At 39.9% G+C, this 26,424-nt stretch overlaps 2 protein-coding genes across 2 annotated transcripts in view; one reads left to right on the forward strand and one right to left on the reverse strand.

Annotated features, from left to right (window-relative positions):
• ppa2 (inorganic pyrophosphatase 2) overlaps positions 1–26,424 on the forward strand; it is a 104,719-nt gene that overhangs the window by 4,718 nt on the left and 73,577 nt on the right. Inside the window, exon 12 of the mRNA XM_079553866.1 lies at positions 95–227. Coding sequence (XP_079409992.1) covers positions 95–117 — 23 coding nt within the window. The 3' untranslated portion in view covers positions 118–227. The remainder of the gene's footprint in view (positions 1–94; positions 228–26,424) is intronic.
• Positions 260–24,065, reverse strand: tet2 (tet methylcytosine dioxygenase 2). The gene is made up of 10 exons (XM_079552673.1): positions 23,614–24,065; positions 7,078–9,442; positions 6,757–6,847; positions 6,578–6,671; positions 6,312–6,520; positions 6,091–6,241; positions 5,897–5,986; positions 4,498–4,635; positions 4,075–4,414; positions 260–4,002 (listed from the first exon to the last, which is right to left on the reverse strand). Exons 2-10 carry the CDS (start codon positions 9,404–9,406, stop codon positions 2,693–2,695), a joined length of 4,752 nt encoding a protein of 1,583 aa, XP_079408799.1. The 5' UTR covers positions 9,407–9,442; positions 23,614–24,065; the 3' UTR covers positions 260–2,692.

The following is a 26,424-nucleotide window of genomic DNA, read 5'->3' on the forward strand; positions in this document are numbered from 1 at the left end:
GCAAATATTAGCACAAGAAGCCCCTATTAAACTGTACCACATTTTAATTGTGCAATATGTAATAAATAACTTTTTCTGAACTTCATCTTTGCAGTGGACAAGTGGCATTTTGTCTGATGGGTAGCGGTGTTATCAAGAGCTACTGCGAACACTGCTACTGCCTCTTCAGTATCCAGTCACAAACCTGCCAGCTGGTAAGAGACAGCTGTGTGAAGTCCCATTTACTACATTTTTGGAAAAAGTAATAATTAGCATTTGGAAGATATTTCTATTAATAAAAAATAAAATAAGTTGTGTTGCTGGACAGTAAATCTGTAAATTGTGTATAAGCAAACTGTACTTTGTTTTACTTGCTAATTTTCTGATTGTTTGAACCAAATATTGTATTTTTTAAGTTTGAAGAAAATGTGTTACAAATAAAACAACTAACAAGACCAAATGCTTCAAATAAATATACATTTTATTAAAAAACAAACAAACACCCACATCTCGGCAATTTCAGGAATGATATAATAAACAGCTTTCAGATAAACTGCATTCAATACATTACACTACTTACAGTATATATACCCATCCTCAATTCCTTTTTTTTTGTAGCATGCCTATCTTCCGGGGGAGAACAAAGTTGCAACAATAATTGTGTTGCAATTTTTATACTTTTAGTGTCTTAACGGCACAAAGACCAAGCCTGTGTTAACGGTATTAACTGCTAGCTTAAACCAAAGTCATTCAAGTAACTCAGAATCACTCAAACACTCTTAAGCATTTTCAAGTATGGCTATGCTTTTAACCCGCACTGACTTTCATCCCCGTCGTGCTACTGTTGCTGGGTCCTGTACAACATCATTCATTATTACATCAATTGAGAGTAGAAGAACACAACTGAAACATTACAGAAAAACTAATAACCTCTACAGAATACTACAATTGTAAACATAATTGTGGCCGTGAGTGTAGTATTTACACAAACTTTACGGATGATTGTGGCTAAATTAATCTGAAAGAAAACAATGGGAATCATACTTGCTGATTGTAAGGGGTCATTTTTTTTCGCCTAACATATATAACCTACATTAACAACAAATTTGTTTTCCTGCATTACAAATTCTTAGTATATACAATGTGACATAATTTATTTTAATGACATTTACAATATATTTAAATAAACATTTTTGCCATTCATTATCACATATTATCCTGGCAATAAATCATAGAATTGAAGTGCTTCAGAAAATTAATTGACAAATGGGTAAAGTGATACTACAATGTTTTTTGTCTCTTTTTTTCCATTATTATTCTTCAGTCAAATACGTAGGGGAGAAAACATACAATCATTTAGTGGTTATAAATAAATTTACTATTCACAAACAAAAAGAATCACTGCTCCTCGGTAATTCCTTTAGTTTCCCTTTTTTTTTTTTTTTTTTTAACTCAGTGCATCACTTTAAATTTCAAATTGACCTTGCTAACAATTAATACATTAATAATTTCAATATCCTTGTGGATTTGGGATGCAATAGGAGTCCCTGAATGAGTAAAACAAGGAATGAATACAGGCTTTATCATGGTGACCACAGAATCAGTTGAGAATATCCCTGATTTAATCTTAAATCTTTCTATTAAATTAATAAGAAAGTAATGAGAACCTTTTTGCGTGGAAGGTTGCTGTTTTGATTTACAATAAACAAAACAAAAACAAACAAAACATAGCGTATAGTCCTATTGCCAAACTAGTTCTGAGGTATTAATCAGTTGGTACTATACATTATTTAAAAACGTTCTCACTGGTGAGAGAATCTCACATTGTTTGTCTTCTAGGATAAGTAGCACCTTAACATAAAACCTGTTAAAAACCCCAAAAGCAATGAAAAGGCCATTGTTAACAGCACCGAAACAATAACCGTAAAAAAGAGAGAAATTAATTTACTGTACAAATCTCACATGTTTATCTTAGACTAGCAACACAATATCTAGTCCTAACAGCAAACCAGCTGCCCTCTGAATGACAACACTGAGATTACCCTGTATTATGTTACTCAGTGTAAGCACCAAGCACCACAGACAAAAAACTACATGTAATTGTTCACAATTCAGGTTTTGTTCCTGATAAACCTGTTCTTAACATTTAAAACATTTCCTAAAAAAAATCCACCATTAGAACGGCTCAATTTACAGTATAAATGTAGAAAACTGTTGCATGAACTTGATAACAATAACAAATTGCCATACATGTTTAAAAAGTGCTGCACAAAACACTGGTTTGTTTCATTATGATGCTCATGATTTCAAGAGACAGTGTAACGGCATGTTCAGTGTTCATAAATTGAGTGCTGTAATCAGTGTGTGAAGGCATTAAAATTCAAATAAATGGCATGCAATTTAGCACCAGTAAAATCTGCTAAATCAATGTTCAATGTAAAGATTGTGAAAAGTTTATACCAAAAATAAAGCCAAAAGCAAACCTTTGTTTTCTGTAAAAATAGGTTTGTGTAACTGTACCTGACCTAAAGCACCAAATAGTGAATCTTGCAAATGTTGTCTGACAAAAATAAATATATCCTTACGAATCCATAAAGCTTAGAAAGAGGTCAACATAAAATGTGAGTTTTTCCTCGTCAGCAACGCTGTGATGCGAGAGGACTGGAGTGCTAGTGATGATACTTGCTAGGAGTTATTATGTTAGCACCATTGTCTACACAAACTGCCTGTAAGGACCAGTGACCTTGGTGAAGGCATAGGGAGACGTACTGACATAAGTGTTGGTTGTGCTGGATAAAGATCCTTCTAGCAGCGTTTGGATGAAGCGCTTATAAGGAGGCTCTCCGGTTTCTGTCACCTCTGAATGCTCCCGTTTAACTCCCTTCTTGCCACTTTTTGTTGGAGTCACTTCACCACCATTCCGCTCAGCTTCTTCCTCTTTCTCCCGAGCTTTTTCAGCCATTTTAGCCTCCCATTGAGCCAATCCATGTTTGGCCTCGTTGAGGTTCTTGTGCTGGTAGAAGACCAAAGAGATGCGAGTTGGATGGTTGCGGTCTGGTTTCTTAAGAGGTGTTGTTGCATGAAGCTCACGTTTAGCACATTCAATTAGTACAGAGCCGTGGCTTGGTGCAACTGCCACTCCCCCAATATCAGGATCTAGGAAGTTGTGTTCATTATCTGACCACACTTCAAGCTTTTGAGGCGTTGTTGGTGTTCCAGGCTCCTGCTTAAGCATCAGTCCAATTGTATTCCCATTTTGCAAGTGTGATGGTGTTGTCGGATTTTGACACTCTGTACTCATCTGACCTGGAAGCATTTGTGGAACAGGGCTGACCATTTCTGTTTTGACTTGGCTCTGCAATAGATCTTGGCCAGAAGCTAAGATTTGAGGGCCTGGCGAGAGGTAAGGATTTGGGTATCCGCGAAATTGGTTGCTTAGATCTCCATGGGCTGAAGGTGCTCTTGAGTGGGGGTTCATATATTGCGTATTAGCACCATTGGGACCATAATGAGGATAAGGCGATCTCATTGGATGAACTGGCCCCATACCACAAGTATTGTACCCATTGACCTGTAGACCTGGCTCACCATACCTTGGTGGATAGTTGTAGCGCTGTGGAACTCCATATTGCTGTTCCAAAGGTGATGGTCTTTGTTGCTGATAGATATCCAGCCTTGGGTTTGCACCATAAAAGGGATGGTAGTTAACAGGCATACTAGCATTGCGCTGATAACCTGGGTAAGGATGACCTGACCCATTCATATAAGAGCTTTGTAAATGGTGTGGTGAAGAGTAAGAGCTAGTTTGTGTTGGAGACTGAGGAAGATACATGCTTGGATTGGAAGTGCTTTGAAAAGATCCTGGATGATTTGGATATCTTGGAAAGTTGGCTGCATTTGCGGTGCCCTGATACAAATGAGGATTAGCTTGTGGGTGTTGCTGCTGTTGGTGATGATGCTGGTTTGGGATAGTCCCAAAATGGTTTTGCGGCTGTCCTGCATCCATACGTGCCACCATTGCTCCTGTGTTACAAAGAAAGAAAAATCTCTTATGAAATGATAAATGATTAATGATAAAACAGAACACTAACATACCTATTTTTGAAGGAGTGGTTTCGCTGTTCTCATTTTTAATCTTAATCTGAAGAGCTTTCTCAGCCTTTTCACTTTCCAGCATGGCAGTCTTGTGAGCAGCTGCTTTCTTAGCTTCCAGCTTCTTCTGGCGGCAGGACTTTGCTGGTTCTGACAGCATACGCACTTGGCGGCGGTAAGAATTGAGAACTTGGATGGCTCCAGTCTTAACCTTCTCACGCTGACCCTCCTCACTACCAAATTCATCTGTACTGGAGGGCTTGTAAAGAGGAAGTACATGGAGCTGCTCATCCTCTGGGATTTTCCCAATCTCTCGATTATCTTCCCTGGTTAATGTGCATACCTACCATCCATGAATAAGATTTTAGACAAGTTAGAAGTTAAATTTTCTTTTCAAATCTACATGATATGTTAAAGGACACTCACCACAGTGCTACCACCCTGCATATTGTGAAGGTCTCTGTGAGCATGTGCACAAAAATCCATACAAGCAGTGACTCCAGAGAAGGGACGCCCCTCTTTGAATCCAAGACGACAATCTGTTGCCCTGTTTTCATGCTCAACCTACATAAAAACATTTAAAAAAAACATATTTTTTAATTTAAGAAATATTTCATCATCTTCCTCAAACAACAACTTTTGCTTTAAGAGAAATGCAGGCCTTAGGATCCTTTTACAAATTTAAGAGCAGTTTAAAGTGATGTTGCAATAGAAAATGGCCAGTAGGGGTCAGAAATGTGTTATTGTATTGCCCATCTGGTTAGTCAAAAATACATGTTCTGCTTCTATGTTAAATAGTTATTTAAAAAAAAACGAAAGGGGAGAGCTACATGTTATACAAATATAGTTATTAAAAAAACGAAAGGGGAGAGCTACATATATGTTATACAAATATAGTTATAAAAAAAACGAAAGGGGGAACCCTTTTTATTTAGTGAAATGATTAAATTGTTTATTGAAAGGAGTAATTGTTTGTTGAAATAATTGTTAATGGCTGAGTTCTATTTTCATTTATGCTAACTGTTACTAAAATAGTCAATTAATAATGGTATATTGCACAATTTTAGGGGTGTAGCGGTTCAGCTATCTCACGGTTCGGTTCACAAAGTACAATATTAAAAAGTTGGTTTTGAAATAATTAGCCAAATGTTCATCCTTTGGCAGTATTTACTGTATAGACAGCGCTCTTTAATTTTTAATAGCTGCTTTATAACAAAAGCTCACAATACAAAACAGAATAGAAAACCAAACTGTTGTGCACTAAAGTAAAAAAAAAAAAAAAAAAAAGGAAAATGCGCTAAGTTTCAGTTTCGCTTTCCATACACTGCAGCTGGAACACTCGCAGCAGCGCATTTGATGTGAGGCTCATGTTTGGGCTGTTCCTGGACAACATTATGCTTGGACTTTTTTTGGAAACAAATTGGAGGCGGATAAATAATGACCAAGATTGGACCTTGCGCATTTGTCTGGCGCACTGGATCTTCACTCGCCGCAGCCTGGTCGTCTGCACAATGCAGGAGAAACCTTTATAAAGCCACGCAGGTTTCATGTGTTTTGGAGGATGTATCAATACAGGTGTGGAGTGTCTACAGCCTTCAGTTTAGCGGTAAGTGATGATGACATACATGCACTCTGTGTTAAGGTGCGCGCATACACACATGACTGGCACCAAGAAATATAGACAACAATTGCACAACTTTTGCACGGTGCATATCATCATCTTTGCACCGGTGCACCGTTACGCCCCTTCATTATATCAAACATTTTTATTTCTGGATAATTTCTTATTGTCTGGAATAACAAATTAAATTTGTTTACAACTTACCTGGTTGTTATACGCGTCCGGTGCCATGGTTTTATACAGCGGTCCCAATAAAGTTGCTAGATTTTGAAGATTAGTTTCTAGCCTTTCTTCCTGTAATGTTATAGGATGGGATGTCAGAATTTTAGCACTGTCAACCACATTGACAACTTGTTTGTGCTGCCATCCCAATATATTTGATTATACTCTGAACCTACCTCTCTCACGTCATCCCCGAGAAGTTTAAATTTTCTTGGGATCTTGCTCCGAGCAAATTTGCAGCCATTGTAGTACATGCTCCAAGAACAGCCAAATGAGAACGAGGCTCCACTGAATTCCGGGTCATACCCTTGGCACGCACAAGTCCTCCTGAATCAAATGTTCAATTATTATGTACAGAATATTGCTTGTATGCTTAAACTGAACGTCAGTGACTTACTCTTCATTGAGAGCACAACGTCTTTGAGTGTGGGCTCCATATTTGGTTAGTGTTTGGCTTAATTCACTGTAAAGACTGTCAGCAAGACTTTGCGATATACCATCCCAGACCAGCATTGCTACAATAATGCAGGCTGACTCACAGCTATGACCATTACGCTCTCGCACCAACAACAGTAGCTTTTCTTCAGCGCTGGATCTCCGGATCACCTGTGAAAAAGATTAGAATTAGCATTTACCTAGTTTATTAAATAGTTTAGGACTTACCCATTTAGCTATTGGACAACCCTGTGTACTTTTTCCTTCTTTGCCAGTATAAATCACTTTTTCAATTCTGATTGCGGGACCGGTTAAACCAGACCTTCAAGGTAGAATATGATATAAGTAAACCAAAGTTACAGTTTATTTAGAGTCAGTTTTTTAATTGTGCTGTGTGTTTACGGTACCTTTTTTCCGTTAGCTCTCTAATCCCTTCGACACTCGGAGCTGAACCCAGGTGAGTGTAGTATGGACCTTCATCCTTTTCACTTATTTGTTCTACATGTCATAAAAGAAAAAAATATACACATAATAACATTATAACATCCGTGTCCCTCAACAGAAAAGTGCATTGCAATCTCATCAGAGTGATTGGTTTCCTGAGTGATTTGAGGACAGAAATGTTGTATGTGGCTAGTTTTCTTTCAATCTCTAAGGATGTGTAGACATAGGATAAGAGTAGAAATGGGGTTGTGTTTGACCTAAATGTCAGTTGCAAAAGTACTCACCAACGCAATGGCAGGAAGCAATGTCGTACTGTGTTTTAAGGGGTGTGTCAAGTAGATTCTTGATTGGTGTATCAAGTAGCTTCAAAGGGGAGTCCATAAAGTTTTGTAAAAGATATTCTCTTTTTGGACTGGAATCTGGTGGTTTTTTTAGGGTTGGCATTGATGTTTCCTCTCCATATAGGTCTGTTTTTGTTGATAAAATAGTGACTGGTCCTGATGATTCAACCTTGACCTTGTGTGAATTGATGACCGCGGTCTTCTTCTCAAACACTGGTGAGAGCTGATACTGTTTCAGGCTTTGTTCCATAGAGGCCAGTATGCTGCTGTCCTGTCTCTTACTTTGGTCACACAAAAAGTCCTGGGGCTCTTGCTTGACTTTTGTCTCCCTCATCATTGGTATCTGCTGGTGGCTGGGACCAGAAAAATCTAATCTTTCGTCTTGCTCTTCTTTTATTGGTTTAATACTATATTTCATATCACAGGGACTCTGAGGAGGCTGAGGAGCGTGACGCTCCTGTTTTTGTAAGAGATGCATTCGCAGTGCTGCATGCCTGTAAATATCTCCAGGTTCCAGGGGTTGTTGAGAGCATGATGTCCTCTGCTGCTGTTCACTTTTCGGCTGTGCTTGCCGAGATTGGTTCTGCGCCGATGGCAGGGAATAATCAACTTGGACAGTTGGTTGGCAGTGCTGTTGTTGAAATTGTTTGAGGTTATTCCAGCTTGCAGTGGGAGAATGTAGGTGTTGCTGAAGTTGTTCACCTGCATGATTGCGTTGGCCAGGTACAAGTTGGTGGCCTGGTTGTGGCTGACTATGAGGTCTATAAATGGGAGATTTAAGCTGCTGCCCATCATACTGTGGGGGTTGTGAAAGTGGACGCTGTGGGTGAGAATGCTGCTGTTCCCTTGAGTGCTCTGTGTGCATGTTGCTCTGGTAGCTGCTCTCCGTTGTCTGATTTTGGGAAGGAAAGCTTTGTTCTGCGACAGGTGTTTTACACTGGGACCTTTGCCATTCTGTGGCATTACTGTGCTGGGCTGAATTATGGTGTGCGTGTGACCCATGACCGCTTTCTATAAAAGCACCTTGAGCTTGCACTCTTTGCACTGTTTTTTGAATCTGTGGGCTGGATGTCCTCTGCTGAGACTCAGTGCTGTGGTTTCTCCACATGCTATTCTCCTGTAAATGGGATGGGGGGTTGTTCATGAACTGTTGCTGCAGAGACTTCGGCTCAGTCCAGCTATGTGGTTGAGAATTTGGAATTGCTGCCTCCGGAGATGTCTCCTCAATCCCATTGGCTAACCCAGAATGACTAGGAGGCTGCAGTGGCATACCATTGGCTGGAGTATTACCAGCATTTTTTTGATACCTCTGTGGTTGAACTCCATACTCTTGAATAATGTGATTGATAAAAGAATTGTGGTTGAACTTCTGATTGACTCCTTCACAATGTGTTTTTTCTGGATATCTCTCTGGGCCATTAGGATGCTGCTGGGGAGTATTGGCAGCATTTATTGGTAAGGCTGGCAACTGACCTCGAGAGTCAGTGTAAGTTGAAGGTTGATGCTGTTTTTGTTGCTGCTGGTGTTGATCATCTCCATAACTATGAGAGTAACCATTCATAACATAGCCAACAGGCATCTGGGATAAAGCAGGCAACCCTGAGGTTATTACATTTCCTTGAGCGCCTTCTGTGAGCCTTTTTGCATCTGAACCATTGAGGGTGTTTGTCTGTGATTTGGTTGCTGGAGGTGCAATTGATACATGCTCAGGAAAATAATGAGACAATGTTTTCTCTAAAAGATCTCCTGGATCTCCTTCTATGTTAGATGGCGGGGATGCAGCACCATTTGAAATAATTTGCTTATTTCTTTGGAGACCAAATACAGCTCCATTAGATAAAGAACAACTTCTTTTGTCAACATTCATTTGTGTCTCTGGGACACATCTCTGAAATTCTGTTGCTTTTGTTAAGTCTGAAAAGCCGTCACTTAAACTTGAAGGATCCACTTTGAGTTTTTTGGACTGATGGACCAGAAATGACTGGTCAGATAGCACATGGTTCATCTCTCCATTCAGCATTTCTCCATTCATTTGATGGGATGCTGGGTCTAACAATCCTGGAACTGGTGCCGGACTGGAACAGTTTTCCTGATGCCTCTTCATGAAGTTTGTGACTGTGCTGGGAGTGTAATGGTTCCAATTATTGTCTTTGCCAATGTGCAGAGAATTGCCATCCAAAGACTGGCATCCATTTTGGAGTTTTTGAGAGGTAGCGAACTGTGCTAATCTTAGGGTTTCTTCCGTCTCATGTCTGGCCTGTTCTGTTTCCATCTGGGCTTCTTACAGTCCATCCACAGGCCTGGCCTCCTTCATAACAGATAAAACTTTGTATTAGACATGGCAAATAAGAGTTTAGCATGCAAGTAATTCACTAGCTGCAGAACATAATTAACCCTTATGCCATTATTGAAAGGGCACACTTATGAAATATTCAGCGTCATCAGTACTACAGTCTGTGTGTGTACCAATCATCAATTGACAAAATACAATGAAAAAACCCACACAAAAAACGGGTACAGATCCTTTAACTACAGGAGATATTTATTAATATTGCTTTGTAAAATAGTGATGAATACAAGAAGATAAATGCTACACCATATTTATCAATATTTATCAAACCTGTCTTTTTAGTTAAAACAATATCCCATTGGTTTCACCAACAAAACACCAACTCCAGTCCAGCTCTTATTAATGCATGTCACATCCGCAGCATCTGCAGAACAATTGCAGAGCACAGCAGAGAGAGAGCTGCAGTCTAATCTATCATAATTATGAGCCGCCCTCTTGCAGACACATGATGTACAGGCATCTATTGAGCTCCAGGAGGGATTCACATTCAACCTTGAATTGACAGATGGATGATGTTAAAGCTTGGGATAGATTACACATGACTTTTCTACCACTAGTATAACTTAGATTTATAATTTTTCAACGTGAATATGTTATGTGTTGTAATTGAAGTGCCGTTTGATTCTTGAATATAAACACAAAGCATGAGTATTCCATTAAAAAAGTTGGAAGACCACCCTGTCACAACACCTCTAAAAACACAACTATTACAAACACCGTTGCTATACTGCAATCACTTTGTGGGGGTTAATGGGGATCCTAATGAAGAATAAATAAATATTTGTGCCATACATTATACTATGACTGCTATATGTCTTATTTCAAATAGAAATGTATCAACCCAGAAGTAATTGGATAAAAAATAAAACTAAACTTGTCAATGAAGTCATGGGGCTCACCATCCCTAGTTTGGGCCTAATGACCGCATAGCTCTTAATCATCTATTGTAGGATATTTGCACCCCGGACCCCTGACGTGAGAGTGCCCGATTTCTGCCCTAACGAGCCATATGTTGCGCTTGCAAAGATCCCCTCAACTCGCAACAGAGCAGCCAGCTGCCTCAAGCATGTGGAACCTTAATGGATGTCACTCCAAATACAAGAAAGACACTCGGGTTCTTGAATAGCACACTGGCACAGTTTTGTCTCAGTTTTGTGTTCAGTTTTTGGCCACAAGTTGACAAAGAAAAGGAAAAAAAATGACACCCTAAAACAGATCATAACATCTTTGCAACTTTGAACATTGCTAACATTACTAACACTATAGTTACTAACTTTATCAGGGAAATATGTTGCTGATGAAATACTTCGAGGGTGATGAAATGCCAGATTCACTTATACTTCGCTCAGATTAAAGTAGCATTCCTGCAAATGCTTTGTATTGTTGACTAGTAACCTCTCATGACTGCTTGTTTGACTCTTACAGCATCTGCCAGAGCAAATTGCTCTGTCATACTGCTGTTAAGTGACACAGTGGGAAATATTCCACACTTAGTGCTGTAATCACAAGTGACACTGGCCTCTTTATCAAAATGTCTAAGTTATTCAAATTGAAATGTCTCAAATTGACAAATGAGTTCAGACAAAGTCATGAGGGGCCTGGAAACCATGCACTGTGCGCTCTGCCAAATGGCATTTTCTTCAAATAAGTGAATCAGTATGCTGTGACTGATGTCTTGAGTTTAGTGGCTATTTTGGGATTGTAATGAGTGTTTGCTGAGTAGGACAACAGTGATGGTAGAGCGAGTTGTCTTATGAACAGTATGTATGAATGTGTGTGTCAAATTGGTGAGTTAGATGGGTGGACAGAGAGGTAATGGTGGAGATTAGCAATTTGGCAGACTTTCCTCCGTCACTCTGCCTTTGGGCAGCTATGGCTGCAATAAAAGCTTATCAGCACTGAGTATGGTGTGAATGAATAATGTGCAAAGCATCTATTAGTGTCCAGAAACGCATTAAAACTGTAGTGGTATGGTGAAGGAGATCAAAGCAAAGAGATACAATGTATATTGTATGTATTGTCCAGTGCAGATATCATAGTTAATTAGGTTTAGGTGTCTGTTTTATTATTAAAAATAGACATTAATTATACTATTAAGCTATGTTTCTTAACTGGCTATGTTACTTAATTGTTCTAATCTACAAAACAGGCATTATTTTAGTTTAAAATAATAATAATAATAATAAATTAAAGATCTAGTCATGTTTATCAGCAGCTTGCTAACATTGCAGTATGTTGAATAGATTTTCCCAGGCAAGCATGCCTGTCCCCTTTTTTTTCTAGCCCCTGACTACAGCCTGTAAATCAATGACAAACTTTAGAGGTGAACAGTGTTTAAACTGCTTTTCAATGCACTGGCTCCATTCCACTAGGACTCTCCAGGCTTTACAACTCACCAAGGCAAGCTGTGTGTCACAGTTGGATACACCCACACTGCCAGCCCGAAAAAAAAAAGAAAAAAAAATCTTTGCATAAGCAGAACAAAGCCGTAGATCCCAGCTGAGTGTGCGCTCTAAGCATACAACTCTATAAACATGTGCCGGTAATGTCCAAGTTGGTGGTGACATATTACCCGTTCAGTGTAACCAACAGGAAGAGCTATTTTTGCTCTAGAAGTGCAGCACTAAACTAAAGCAGTCAGCGTTTGAGTGGCTTTCTTGTGCGCGTCTGTTGGGCATTAGAGCTCTTTGATCTGTGTGGCAGCTTATGACCGGCATAGCTCTGCTGTTTGTGACTACTGACTTTGGTAGCATTCTTAATAAACTCGGACTGAATAACGAGTAATGCCCTTTGTTTCTTGTCTGTGTGTTCTCTCTGTAATTAAGCTGAAGGTTCCTTCTTCCCTCTCAGCCTGGCTGCTAAGTGCTGTTGTTGTAGAATGCTGTGCTGTCTGTTCAAGCCTGTAGTTTTAGTTTCTTACAACTATGTATTTGTTGGTATGTACAGACAAAGTTTGAGGCTTGATGGCAAGAATGGACTCCTGGTGGTTTACTGAATTATTTGTGTTGTTGAAGTAAGCATTCTTGTGTTGAATTCACCAATAACAAAAGTTGCATTTTATGCGAAAAAGCAGTTGATTACACTAACTTTGCAATGTGTTCAATACACTCTCCCCTCTCAAAGCCCATACTGCATTTCTATGGCAGTTCAAAAGAGTCAAGAGCAGTTTACAAAAGTGAACATAGTAATAATTCCGATTATTGTGTTTCCTATAATCTTGTTATTTTATTTTTTTCATGCTCGATGCTCTTAGTTTGCCAAGTTAGTTAGCCACAGAAGTTGGGACTGTGGGTCTTGCTCTGGAACAAATCAACAGATGGCTATGCTCTGGAGCGCGGTTCTAACGACAGTCAATGGCAACCAATAACCTTAACCTTAATGTTGGTGCCCTGTTTTTGTTTTTGCTGTGAGCAACAGTGAAATTTGAGCGCAGCCTGGGCAGACAAGGTTTCTTTGGCATGACTTGGCAGCAGCATACGACATTCACCACCAATGACAGCTGCTGGGAGACTGGCTCTGTGCACTTTAGGTCCAGACCAATTCAGCCGACAGTCTTGTAAATCACACCCCCACACGCCAAGCCACACCAGCCTGCACGGTATAGTCTCTCGAATACAAAACGTCTCAAGTGAACATTTCCTTTCAATTTTGAGTTCTTTCTCTGCTTCCTGTTAAGATAAAAAGGCTGAAGCGTGCAACCTCTCCAAAGATAATAAATTTCCTCAATGTAAGGGATGTCCAATACTTGTTCAAAAACACCATCTAACAACACAAAGACCTAGTTGAAACTACATCGCGGCAAGGAACGGAATTCCACTCTTAGTAATTCCAGTAAGGAAGGTCAGATGACTGGTATCCTACACTGCTCAAATCGCTGCCGTAAATATGAAGCCAGCCCTGTTGCTGCACAAACTCCATGACCCCAACCTACATTTGTACAACTGCATTCCATCCAGTCCTAAGCAGCGCGTATGTGGTAGAAGACAGCAGCTCAAAGCATCGGCAGCCGTGTACATTTGAGACTCAGAATAACATGTTTGTTCGCTTATTTGAGACCTGGATGTGATTTACAATGAAAACTTTGGATAATAAGGTGTAGACTCCCTTTAGAAAATACACAGAGAGGTCAGCTAAACCTACCATGGCTGTCGAGACCCTTAACAACTGCACATCTCTTCATCACATGCTTGCACAGTACTTCCAATGCATCTCACATGATAGCTCTATTTCAGGCCCAACATATCAAACGCTTTCATTCTGGCCATGCAAGGGAAGTCTCTTGTTTTTATTAGTATTATCATTTGTATATATTATGCTAGCCTTAGCACCTTTTGGATCTTGTTCAATCACATAGCGATCTTTGACTACTGTACATGAGAAGCCCACACTCCCACAACAGTTGAAATATAAGATGAAAGCCACAAAATGGACCACACACATCCTTTAATACGTAAACTTTTTTTCTGTTCAGATTAAAGCATGCCTTTAGCCCTGCATTCTTTTCCAGTGCCACTGACACAATCATATAGTTTAGTTTTCATGGACAGCATTAGTATTATTCTAAGTTATGAAAAGGTGCTAGTGACGTGAACCTTTTACCAGATTTACAACGCACACATGTAAAAGAATCAATCCATAGATGCTTATGAATTATTGGAATATTTTAAAACCTGTATTAGCGGCGTTTGAAATATACTGGTCACGAAAGCTGCCCAAAATAGTCGTATGCTTTGCTGAGCTTTGCTTTCTAGCCCATTCTTCCACACAAATCCTGAAAGTATCGCTGGCCTCTTCTTTCTGTTGGCTTTCTTTTGGATTCCGGTCAGGTGATTGGTTGGCCCATTCTTGCAGCATGATGGAAGCATATTTTGGAGTTTTCTTGGCTGTGTGAGAAGCCCTGCAACATGCCGTTCCCACCTACTTCATTCTAGGCAACAGCATGGTGTTGTTTTGGTGATGTGTGCAGTACCTTCTGACCTCCGCAAGAGTTCAAATTTGGTCACATGATCGGACTTTGCTGTAGTGTCCCAGTTTTCACCGTTTTGTCAAAATATTGTACTCATCTACAATGGAATCTTGCATGATGCGTGTGTGCATCCAGGCTATATCTTCACTGCGCATTGCTATATTGTTGTATTTGGAAAAAAATTGTACCTGCTTGTTCTAAGCTTCCATAAGTGTCCCTTAAGTACTTAGAAATATTCTCTGTCTAAAGTCGTGCAGGGAGTAGCTGATCATGTTCATTTACTGTATATGTTGAAATGATTTTCTTTCGACTTACAGATTCTAGCCCCTACAGAAATAACTACAACATCTGGATGTTTAGAAATCAAACCTGGAACCTTTTTGCTACAATGGAGCGCTAACCTGTGCTCCACTGTGCTCCCTATTCAAACTAAAACACGACCACGCCTCTAGTGCCTTCATTGTTCAGTGCTATTCCTCTACTTACAAAGTAGGTTATAAAACTAACACAATCAACGAAGATGACGGGACTTAAACTTGGTAAACTGGTCCAGTTGTTATTGTTGATAAATGTTACTTTGATATCAATTAAGTCACTAAAGTCACTCAAAAACAGCATTGTGTTTTTGCTTCTCCTCTTTCAAGTGTCTCTTCTCTATCTTTTAAGAGACTGGTTTGACTGGATACAAACCGGACGGTACATTCTTAGGTTTCGACTCAATGAAGAGATACAGCAATGTTTGTAAAAGCAAAGGTTGTTCGAATCTCAATAACCTTGTGCAACCAGTGTCTTGGTTTGTGTGTCAGAGAAGACCAGTTTCCTGTGAAGCAATAATAGCGGTAGCGCATGTCCAGTCTTTCCCCAGGCCTTCTACTATCCGTTACTCTTTTCAAACCAAAGCAACACCAGACTGACATACTTTCAGATTACTGTCCTGTATTATCCAGCAAGTAAACTGATTATAGATATCCGCTTTCTTTCGAACAAACATAAATCACTCAAAACCAAGGCACATGACACATTTCTGTTTGTAATTTCTTCCTCTGAGTGCGACCTCCCCCCTCCGAAAGATGAAGGCAGCTACAATCTGCATTGTTCTTTATGTCTAATGCAAGGCAGATGTGTGCAGCTCGTGGAGATTCCCAGTGCTTCCTTTGTACTTCTGCTACTCTCATACTTGTTGCTGTCTTTGTTGCGCTTTTGTTCATTTTGATGTCTGGTTTGTCAGATTTTCATTCTCTGTATTTTCTGCTATCACAGATGTTGTAAGCAGAGTAGGAAGAATACATAAATAGTGAAACCTGTATTCTCATAAAAGCTCTATATTTTTAATCCAACTGAAGTAATGGTTCACATGAGAGGAAATAATCAGTGTATTGTTTAGTTAAGTAAGCTACTTAGTGTATTTCTGCCTAACTGCATACTTTTTTCAACTTAATGTAAGGTAGAGTTGGAAAATTAATGTAGAGAGTAAAAAAATAAGTGTGAAAATATTGCTTTTGTATAGTTTTGTGAAAATATATAGAGTCATGGATATATCATATATTTGACGTAAATCGGCCAAGTTTTTCTATTATTCAGGAAACCAATACCAATATTAAGGTTAAGGTATATACTTTATTGTCCCCATAAGGAAATTTGACCCATCCTTCAATGCCGCCGGGACGACCTGCAAGGTTGCTGTGTCGCGCTCCAGGTGTGGAGCCAGGCTGGTGGTCAGAATCACCTGGCTGGAGGATTCACCTATTGTAGTACATGTGTTTTGGTAGGGGAAACCCAAGTACCCGGAGGAAACATACGCTAACACAGGGAGAACATGTAAACCCCACACAGAAAGTCCCCGTCCTGGTGGGAATCGAACCCGGGACCTTCTTGCTGTGAAGCACAAGTGCTAACCACTGCGCTACCATGCTGCCAACTGGCAATACATACCAATATCAGTATGTATCATTAAGTTAACCAATAGGGGAAAATGTAATCCACTATAAAGTTAATATTGACCTCAGCTAGCAAATATCTTCTCAATTATAAAAAGCAATAAATAAGCAATATATCCTAATGCACTAAGGGGGTCATTCATCAAGACAAGTACAAGCTGGAATTGAGCATTTATTCTTTGCACCTAATTTACTCGTTGAAATATCCTGTATTACTGTATTTTGGCTCCAAATGTGATACGTAAATGAAGGAACGCTGAAATGAGTCTGCTGCTGGTCCACTTTTGCATGTGCTTGATAAATGACCCCCTAAGTATTATGATTTGTCATTATAATGATCTACAATATTTTTGCCTGAATGAATTGAATAAGAAAACACAACTTGAGCTTCCAAAAGGTATAAACAAAATATAAATTAGTCAAGACATTAAGTAAAATATGTTTAACGTCTGCCTCTTTTTTTTATCAAGAGCTGAGTTGAGTATCCACTACACGTGTCACAACAAAGACGTATTGCAAAACGATATTTCGTCCCAGCCCTAGTATTTACTGTTTACCTATTGTAAGATGCTTGTCTCTTTCTTCCTTGTTTGCCATCCTACAAACATATAAACTTCTCTTTTGTTGATTCATATCAGCGATAAAGGTTAAACACATTCTACATACTTCACTTCAAACTTTTATGGAGCTAATATCTTTAATCTAAAACGGGCCAAGGTGGGATTTTCTTCTTCCTCCAGGCCAACCTTACAGGAAGCATGTGCACAATACAAATACTACGAGGACATAATCTCTAATGCAAAGGTTACACACAGCATGTAGCAGATCCCATTGTATCGTGACGCAAAGCATAAAAATACCGTCGCCTATTCTCATCTTCTTTCCCCTTTGTCTTCCACAACAGTCGATATATCTGACTAGCCTGATGAACTGTGCAGAGAGCAAAGTTAATTTCTTTCAGGGCGCGTCGTAGCCATGGCAACCATCTTCCGAGCGCTCCACAGCCCATCTGGTCTTAACATTAGCCGTGTGCAGAGAGAGCCCAGTGCGCATGTACTTCATGCATTGATCCACAGAATCAATACAATAATACATTTTCAGAAAAGGTGCCTTTGCACGAGACCTTCACGGACAATCACCACGAAATATGTCGAATGCTCTTTAGGTTTGACTCAAATGTCAAAGTCTCAGGTTGAATGCAGCAACCAATATGAAAAGTCTTGAGCACAATTTTAGTTATGTATTTATATATTGGATATAGGTCTTGATAAACTAATATGTTCACTTGTAAGCTCTAGCCTTGTATGATTGAGTACTATCAAAACTCTTTAGAAGTCAAAAAATACCGCTTTTGCAGGCAGACTGTGGCTATAAAAGCAAGCAACACTTTTAAAAACTGTAGCTACTATTATCAGTAGCTCTAGTGTTATCTAATGTCGCAAGAATAGAGGCAAAAGTAATACCAGAGCCATAAAATATCTTTCAAATGTGTTCTTTGTAACTAGTGCTAATTCTGTTCTCACAGTGCTACATTTAAAAACATTACACAAGAATAAAATGTAGCACTTAAACGAAAGATACATTCAGAATGTTTCCAAGTCCTATTTCTGACAGCCGTTATGTATCACAAGTCTCCCATCATTTTACACAATCCAAGCCCAAATCAGCTTCGACTTAAACATATGTGATTAGTTGTGTTGGGAATCCTGGTAAGGAAATAAAACCGTAAAAGTGGCTTTTATTTTACTCATGTCATGCAAAGCGCACTAGACTCTATACCACAGCTTTTCAGTGTTATAAACTTGGTTGTCTGGTGTCTAGAAATTCGGACACATTGGGCAAATTGCTGTTTTTTGTGGCTGTGAAAGTGAACGTAGTAGCAATGCTGTCTGGCTCATTGGTTTCTAAGCAGCCTGACATAAGACACTGTTGCTAAGCTGCCTCGCTCCCACTAAGAGAGAGAACCATGTGAGTTTCATTGAATGCACAATTTCTTTCGAGCAGGGAGAGTTTTCTGTGATTCATGGCATTGCTTTTGCTCCTATTCGCATTTGGTATAAAACATGAAATGCAGACGGTCTTCTCTAGACGTACAGTGGAAGAGAGTGTCTGCTTAACATCAAAGAAAGAAAAGCTTAAAAGGAAATTACATGCAGCAGGACATCCTCTGAGAATGATCAAGTTGCCCATTTTCTTGGCCAAAAGAACAACGTTTACAATTCAATATGTAAAAAAATGTTTGTTACAATACTTGATTTTATACTGAGCAGTGTACTGAGGAGAGCAAGATACAGATCATCTATGTGGGCTAAGTTGGACACAGACAGCCGTCTTCATGGCGGAAGATGTCGGTCCTTTATCAGTTAACTGAGCATGGCCAACTGTGTTAGATTTTTTCATATCCTTTTTTTGATGAAATATTTTCTTCTACCACCACTTGATACTGAGGAATGCTATGTTTATTTTTGGTAATTCATTGTCAAGTCATGTCATTCATTTGCTCATGTAGCCTCAGTTAGAAAAAATAATCTTGTTTATTTAGCTTGTGGCATGTGTAGCTCAACAGGTCATGATTTAACCACAGACTGGAATTTAAGCCACTTTACTGGCTGTAATACAGCGGACATGCCTGCTATAATTTTGCTTCCAAATACAGGCGAGTAGCCTACTTACATTTCCTCCAAATAGAAATTTCAAAGTTGAAAGTCCCCAATAAATTGCTGCTAATAAAGCAGCCCTTATATCTGCAACCAGCAAAAATCAAAAACATTGGCATTGACTCAAACTGGTCCAATTCTAGTTGCTTGACTTTCAATCATCCTAAATATCAGCTGCAGCATCTGAAACCTAACATTGAGTGTAAGCCACTTGAGTCTCTCAGTGGTAGTTAGTGATGTCATTCATAGCCTTTGGTCAGGGTTATGCCTCTAAATGACATAGGGGACCAGCTGTCACTCTTTGTGTTTCTTGTGTAGACAACAGGGGGCCATGGGGCCTAACCTTTTCACTGACAGCTCCTTATAGCATAACGTGCATATCTGACAGCCATTTTAGAGCTGGGCCAACAGCCATCAACAGCAGTTGTTTCTGTGTGAAGAGGCCAAGCAGATTATGTGGGCGCTTCATTAGTTATGATAATCTCTTCTTAGATATTTCATGAGATAAAACATTTGTAGATGGCCAAATGCTATATGACAACCTTGAAAACAGGCTGTCAGATTTGTTTTTACCCTAGGTGGAAGGTTAATGTGAAGACATTTCTTAAGGTTAGAATTTATAACCCTTGCATGGAGAAAATTACAATGGTAAGCATTGTGACAGGAAATTTTGAAACTCAACATGCATTCACATTAGGATTTAAAATACTGTTTGGTTTGTTGTTTGGTTGGTTTGTTAATTATCTTTTGTTTGACTTCAAAAACAACATTATTATCCAAATGTCATATTCCAAAGGTCAAGGGCATGGGAATATTTAGAGGTTTAAAAGTTGAACTGGCAACAGTATGTATCCACTGCAGAGTTGCAACCATTAAAAGCAAAATAATAATAATTGTCTTGGTATTAGCACCCTTTAGCAAATTTAGCTAAACCTTGCAAAGAATGTAGCTTATATGGATTCTTTCCCATCTCATCTTTGTAGAAATAGAACTAACAGCTTCCCGGCCGATCGCCGGAGAGTCGCTCGGTTTGCGCGGGGAGGCGAGGCGAGAGAGGCGATGCTACTCGCTTTGGGGATGGTTATGTAACAATCTTCCACTGGCTCGCTTAGTTGCGCGATACGGTATGCCAGGATAGTGTTTGTAAACAGAGCGGCCATGTGCGCGCTCACATGGCGGAAGCTTTTGAGTCACTGCCCTTGCTAGTTTGTGTCACCCATGAGGTAAAGGCTGACATCGAGACATTCTCCCAGCACTCCCTTCGGTCTATGCCTCTTGAAACATAGTCCCGAGATTGCACTCCATAATTAGGCTGCGGCGCGGCACAACTCGGGTCACGTCAGGGAAACTCGCGGACTCCCTTGCTGACTAAACTGACCAGCGCCTTTATATTTGTGTTGGAGGCCTATGAATTAACTTTTCTTTGTTGATGTGCAGAACAGAAACAATTTCCACTGATAACACAATATGAGTATGATTTATTTGTTTCTTATGTTGTACAAATGTTAAAATGTTTCTTACGCATTATTAGGAAAAAAAACAACCTCTGTGTTTCAGTGTGTGAAAATAGTGAGTGCCTTTTTTGCTATTCTCTATTGCAAAACAACCCCCAGTAGGAGACTGGAAGCAAATCAATAATACAAAAAATCAATACAAGCTCTGAGTACTTCGCCATTTTGTCTCTGATGCAGCTCTGACTTGTTTTTCTGATGGCTGAATATGTATAGAGCAACATAAAATGTCCAACCTGTCCCCCCCATGGCCTGGAGTATGCGACCTGTGGGCTGCAGGTCACGGCAGAGTTAAGGGTCAGGGTTGTATTGTGTGGACAGCATTGTTTTGCAACGCTATGGCAACTGGACATTCTCCCTCAAAAAACGGATATTGTCTCAAGGCTGGGAGTGACATAAAGGGGACTTATACGGCCCTAGCAGAGGAGCAGTCCCAATGCGCTGCTTTATCTTTGAGGTGTAGATAGATCACAAGAGCTATGTGCATGTGATGGATCTATCTGCCCATCCCCCACTCAACCCCCACAGGCTCATTACTGTGCAGCCTTTCTCTGCATACAGACCAGCAGCACTGCAAAAGGGTTTACACAAACTTCAATACAATATGCATGTCCAATACAGTGTCTTCCTACATCTAGAGTAGATCTATTATGCATATATGATTTAACTGATTTTAAAGTGATACATGGAATATGTGGAAGGGTGATTCACTTAAATGTCATATTAAGCAGCAATATCCTGCATAAATGCTTTGATGCTACTTTTTTGCTTATTAGTTACTTAATTGCAGTGTACAGTACTGTTACATATTGTGTTACAACTACAGGCAGCATTTAGACATTATTTTGCTTTGAAAAGTCAGTTGAGCTATTGATCTCCTATTCATTATACTTATTGGACTTATTGGTTAGCGCTCATGCTTCACAGCTTGAAGGTCCCAGGTTCGATTCCCACCTGGACGGGGCTTTTCTGTGTGGAGTTTGCATGTTCTCCCCGTGTCTGCGTCGGTTTCCCCTGCCACTAAAAACATGTACAATAGGCCATGATGAATGAGAGTGTGTTTGACAGTGCGAGTGGGGGACAACGGATGGAAATTAGCCCATGGCAACAATCTGGAATGGCTTGTTCATTAACATGCACTGTCCCAACCAAATAAACCAATAATGAACTTATGTTTTGCACCTAATCCACCATACAGTTTTTTTTAGCCAGTGTAATTTCAGTCCATCAAAGTATTGCATGGTGCGATAATTTACATGTAGTCTTTTTTTTTTTCTGGCAATTTTTGGATGCTGACCTACTTTTCTGAAATACATAAACAAACTGCCATTTTGAAAGTAAACAGACAGAACAGACTTTGCGAACTGTTGACATGCACTCACTGACACAGCCATTGCGTCACAGAAGCCTGGCCAGTTTTTTGTGTAAGTTTCCTGACAGCACTTCCTTGCTCTTTACAAAATATGCTTTTTCACTTATGTTTAACCCACCCATTTTTTTTTTCTGTTGTCCTTTTTGGAAGCATTGATTTTATCATCTCCTGTCAGCATCTTTATTTTGACTTCACTGCCCTCTAAACACATTGACTTTGCCCGGGCTCTTAGTGACAAATTGCTGGAGATAGAGCCAAGTGAATTCCTAACCTCCCTGTCATTATTGTTGCTGTTAACAAGCCTAGCCATTACTTGAGATTTTACCTTTAGGCTCTTTTATTTAACAACAAAAGCACAATCCACATCCAATACACAACTAGCTGCTGAGATTCCCTCTGTATTCTAATGACCTATTCAGATGTTAATGCTTAAGCTATTGTCGGCACAAGAAAAACTAACATGTTAGTTAAGCGATTAGTGAAGTGAATTGGGACATGCTGCCATATGCAAATGGTACAATAATGTTATCTTATATCGATCTGTTACAAATATGCCTTGTTATGTAAAAGTGATTAACTCAGTGCGGATATCTACTGCGTTATCATGGGAAGGAATTAGGTCAGTGTGTTGTGGTTGTAATCCGTGGCTTTGCTTACAAACAGAATAGGGCTGGATAGTGTCAAAGTAGTAACATATCATGTGTGGGTGACAAAAAAAGCCATCAAGTTCTCAAAATATACACAGAATTTTATATATGCATGAGCAAATGTGGCCAGACATAGCGTATAACAGTGACCCTAATAGGTCATAAACATGTAATAGCATAATGCACCATGGCACAGGTTGGTTGTGACAGCCTGGTATCGAGAGATTGAAGGCTCAACAAAAACCAAGCCAAAACACTTGAGAACCGAGATGATTTTTTGCAACTCAACCCTTGCTCCAGAATCACCTTTCGCCTGGGTCTAGTTAATGGTGCATCGGTTTAGAGTTTCATTTTTGCTGGAGCCTTCTGACCTTCAGCACATACACAACACTGCCACAGTTCTCCCGTTGCTTTGGCTTCTCCTTGGGATTTGCCTTTGTGTCTGCTTGTCATTCAGTGGTGAAAGCAATGAAAGCTGATTCACGGAGATGCACAAAGCCACCAAGCTATTCCAGCCCTACTGCTGTGCGCACACTGTGCACTTTACTGCTCCAAGTGTCCGGCCCGGGGCTCTCCTTCAAAGTACACCGTATTCTCACCGTTAAACACTCAACATAGGGCACGGAAACAGCATAAGTACATGTATAAAGTTTCAGCATAAAAATAATGTTATACTGTTGGCTTGTATTAGCCAGTTAGATGTGAGCCATATATGTGTATGTAACAATCAAGAGCCTTAAAATCTTTTACTGCCCACTACATATAGCCAAGTTCCTAATCCTCAAGTCTATGCCTTTATATTTGAGTGTAAGTAAAAACGGTTAAAAGATAATGGTACTGTTTTCGGGAAAACGGAAAAAAGATCAACCATGTTTCACTATCTTTATCTAATATCTCTCCTTATTATGTCGGCTCGTGCTTTTTACCGAGGGGGCCAGAGCTTTACCTCATCAAGGGGTTAAAACCCAACCTCAAACGCTTCTAAGCTCACAATGTAAACCAGGCAAGTCTTACATTAACCCACAGTCCCCAATCTCACCTGCTTTCCTGTCCCTCCACCTTGCAGAAGATCCAACAAAAAGGCGTCCAAATCTCTCTTCTCCGCTTCTACCCTTTAACAAATCCTAAAGGGCAGCCATCTTGCCTCCTTCTGTTCTTCTATGAAACAGACTATCCTCCACATCAATATTCATGGAAGCCAGGCTGACGTCGGCGTCCAACATCATCAGGAGACGCTTCTGGTGTCGCTGTTCCTGCTCTGCCGATACGTAACCGTGGAGTGGCGTGGTGTGCAAAGCCAGAATGCTGCTCTCATAGGGACGAGAGGAGGCTTGGCTTGGAGAAATAATCACAAAATCACTATCCTGCTGAGTCCTTCCCACACAAAGGGACAGGTTTTCTTTCCCTCCCTTCTCCGCTTCCCCCTTCTTTTTTTTTTTTTTTTCTTCTTAGGTCAGCCGCACACAATAGTGAACACTACTATAATGGCTCCCCTCAAGCGCCGGACTGGATTTCATGGGACAGGACTCCACCCTCCCCCGCTGGACTTTTTTTGTGAAGCTCAAATTGTGCACAGTCTTGTCTCTCTCTCCACCCCCTCTCGCTCATTCTCAGACAGGAAGCCTGAGTCACTTTGAGTTTTTTCCCTCCTTTTTTTTCAAGACTTCCTCCTCTTCTCGGGCATGAGTGGTGGTGTTGTGTATGGCGCCGGTGGTGGTAGTAGTGCATTTTTTTCACTATTCACCGGAATAGAAGCTGTTGCCCTCGAGCCTTATTTTGGCTGGCTCATTTTTAGACAGCGCAGTGTAAGACAACTCTTAGGCATGTGCACGTACAGCCAGCATATTGGGACTCCCAAGACTACCTCCTGTTGACACTGGCCACGTGGGCTCCTGTGTACAGAGGCAGCTTGGTGGCGGGCGAATACTTCATACAAGGGCGTTTAAACCTCTGACGAAAATGTTGTTGTTCCTTTACTTTTTTTACACTTGGTTTAGTTCTTGTACAGGCTTTAAGAGCTCAGTGCTCTTCCAGTGCTGTAAATATAGTTAAGTTATATAGTTTGCATGTTTCATCTTCAGGTTTCATATTGCTGGGTTGCAGGTTCTAGAATGTGATGATGTCACCGTACCCAGTGGGGGGCAGGAGCCAGTTTTTCCAATTAACAGCATTACACTTTCACAAGTTGTGTCTATAAAGAAAATTTATGAATTGCAAAAATGATCATTAATATCCATGATCTCTCTGTACAAGACCAAAAATGTCCTCAAAAACAAAATAATTTTACCTCTATATAATATTATAGGCCTTTAGAACGCTCATTTGATCCGGGGTTTCAGCTTTTATAATCTAATCACTTGCTTGGTTTTTGACAGGTAATGCAGTTCTATTCTATTCTCATTATTTTACCATACCATCACAAAAGCAGGTGTCTCACAGAGCATCATAACAATGGTTTGTCCCGATTCTGTGTCTTTTACCAGCTAAATCATAGTTAAAGTGCATATGACACAGTAGACACATTTTTTGCCAAAACATAGTTTACACAATTATATTTTAAGATTGTACCCAGCTTATTTTAGTTTAGCCATTTTTTGTGTTGTTTGTAGTTTCACTTCCTTATTGGACAGGAAGTGACATGGAAGAAGATAAACCATTTTAAAGTGTTGCTGTGCGGACCATGTTAAGTCAATGGGAAATGAGTGAACTGCTTTGGAACATACCTTCTTCTATATCACTTCCTGCCCAACATTTCTCCATTAAAGAGGAATGGTATTATGCTTTTTTCAATCACATAGCACCAGTCTATAGCACACTACAATGATGACGAAACCTTCTGTTGGTCTGTAAATGCAGTAAATTAGAATAACTGCCTTGTATAAAATTGCTCTCTCAAAATGGCTGTAGTGAATGTCTTGAAATAGGCCTCTGTCTCTTTAAGAACCTCGGACCCTTTCCGAGACGCCCCTTCCACACGCTGTCTGTGGCATCAGTGGGGAGGGGGTTCTGCTGAGGAGCAGTGGTTGGTTACTCGGCTGGTGACGAAAGCTCGGAGGCGTCTCCAGGAGGTGGGGGCGTTCCTAGGAGGACTCAGGCAAACCTATCCCTAAGATAGCTGCCATCAGAGTTTTTACAGATTACTCAAAAATACGTGAATGTGCCAAGGCAACACTTCAGGCATGTTTTTAATTAGGGAATGACATAATAACATGATGTAAAGCTTGAAAAAGTCGATTGCATAATACCCCCCCTTTAAAACTGCAGCTTCACTGAAATGAAGTGATGATTATCCAACTGTTGAACCTGCAACTGATCCTTCTAAATAAGTCATATTTTGAAAAGCATTAAAACCTGTCATGTGCACTTTAAGTCTTCACCGTGTTCACACTTGGTCCTCTTGAAACGAGTACCTGGGAAAAGCTGCTTTGTTTTTGAGCTCAACCGACCCTGGTTTGGCACTTATTGACCAAATGAAGGTCTAATCAATGCCAATTGACTATAGATCAGTGTTTGTTAACAGTGCGCCATAGTTCACTTCAAGCGCAATTAGTTGAGACTTGCAATAGTCTTGGTTTTCTTTTAACATCAGTAATCTCCTGTTTTAGCAGTCTTTCAAGTTTAGTGACATGTATAGGTTGTGTTCTTGATGTTAATTCACCTATATGTACTTTTGGTTTGTTAGTCTCAATTTCGGACACTAACCTTGTGCCTTATGAATATAAAGCAGGAAATATACACCATACATTATTAGAATCAGAATAGTTTTTATTGCCATGGTTTGACAACAGATCAAATCAAATTTAGGGCCTTGTTCAACATCAGCAGAATATTTGTAATGTACTCCTTGACA

Source organism: Gobius niger, assembly GCF_951799975.1.
Source record: "Gobius niger genome assembly, chromosome: 3".
NCBI lineage: Eukaryota > Metazoa > Chordata > Actinopteri > Gobiiformes > Gobiidae > Gobius > Gobius niger.

Bases quoted from the DNA above. Each gene is read 5' to 3' on its own strand.
- tet2 (XM_079552673.1), bottom strand. From the start codon at position 9,406: ATGGAAACAGAACAGGCCAGACATGAGACGGAAGAAACCCTAAGATTA. The intron at 5,987-6,090 runs GTAGGTTCAGAG...ATAACATTACAG, and splicing joins TCGGGGATGACGTGAGAGAG to GAAGAAAGGCTAGAAACTAA. The intron at 4,636-5,896 runs GTAAGTTGTAAA...GTTTTTATGTAG, and splicing joins CGGACGCGTATAACAACCAG to GTTGAGCATGAAAACAGGGC.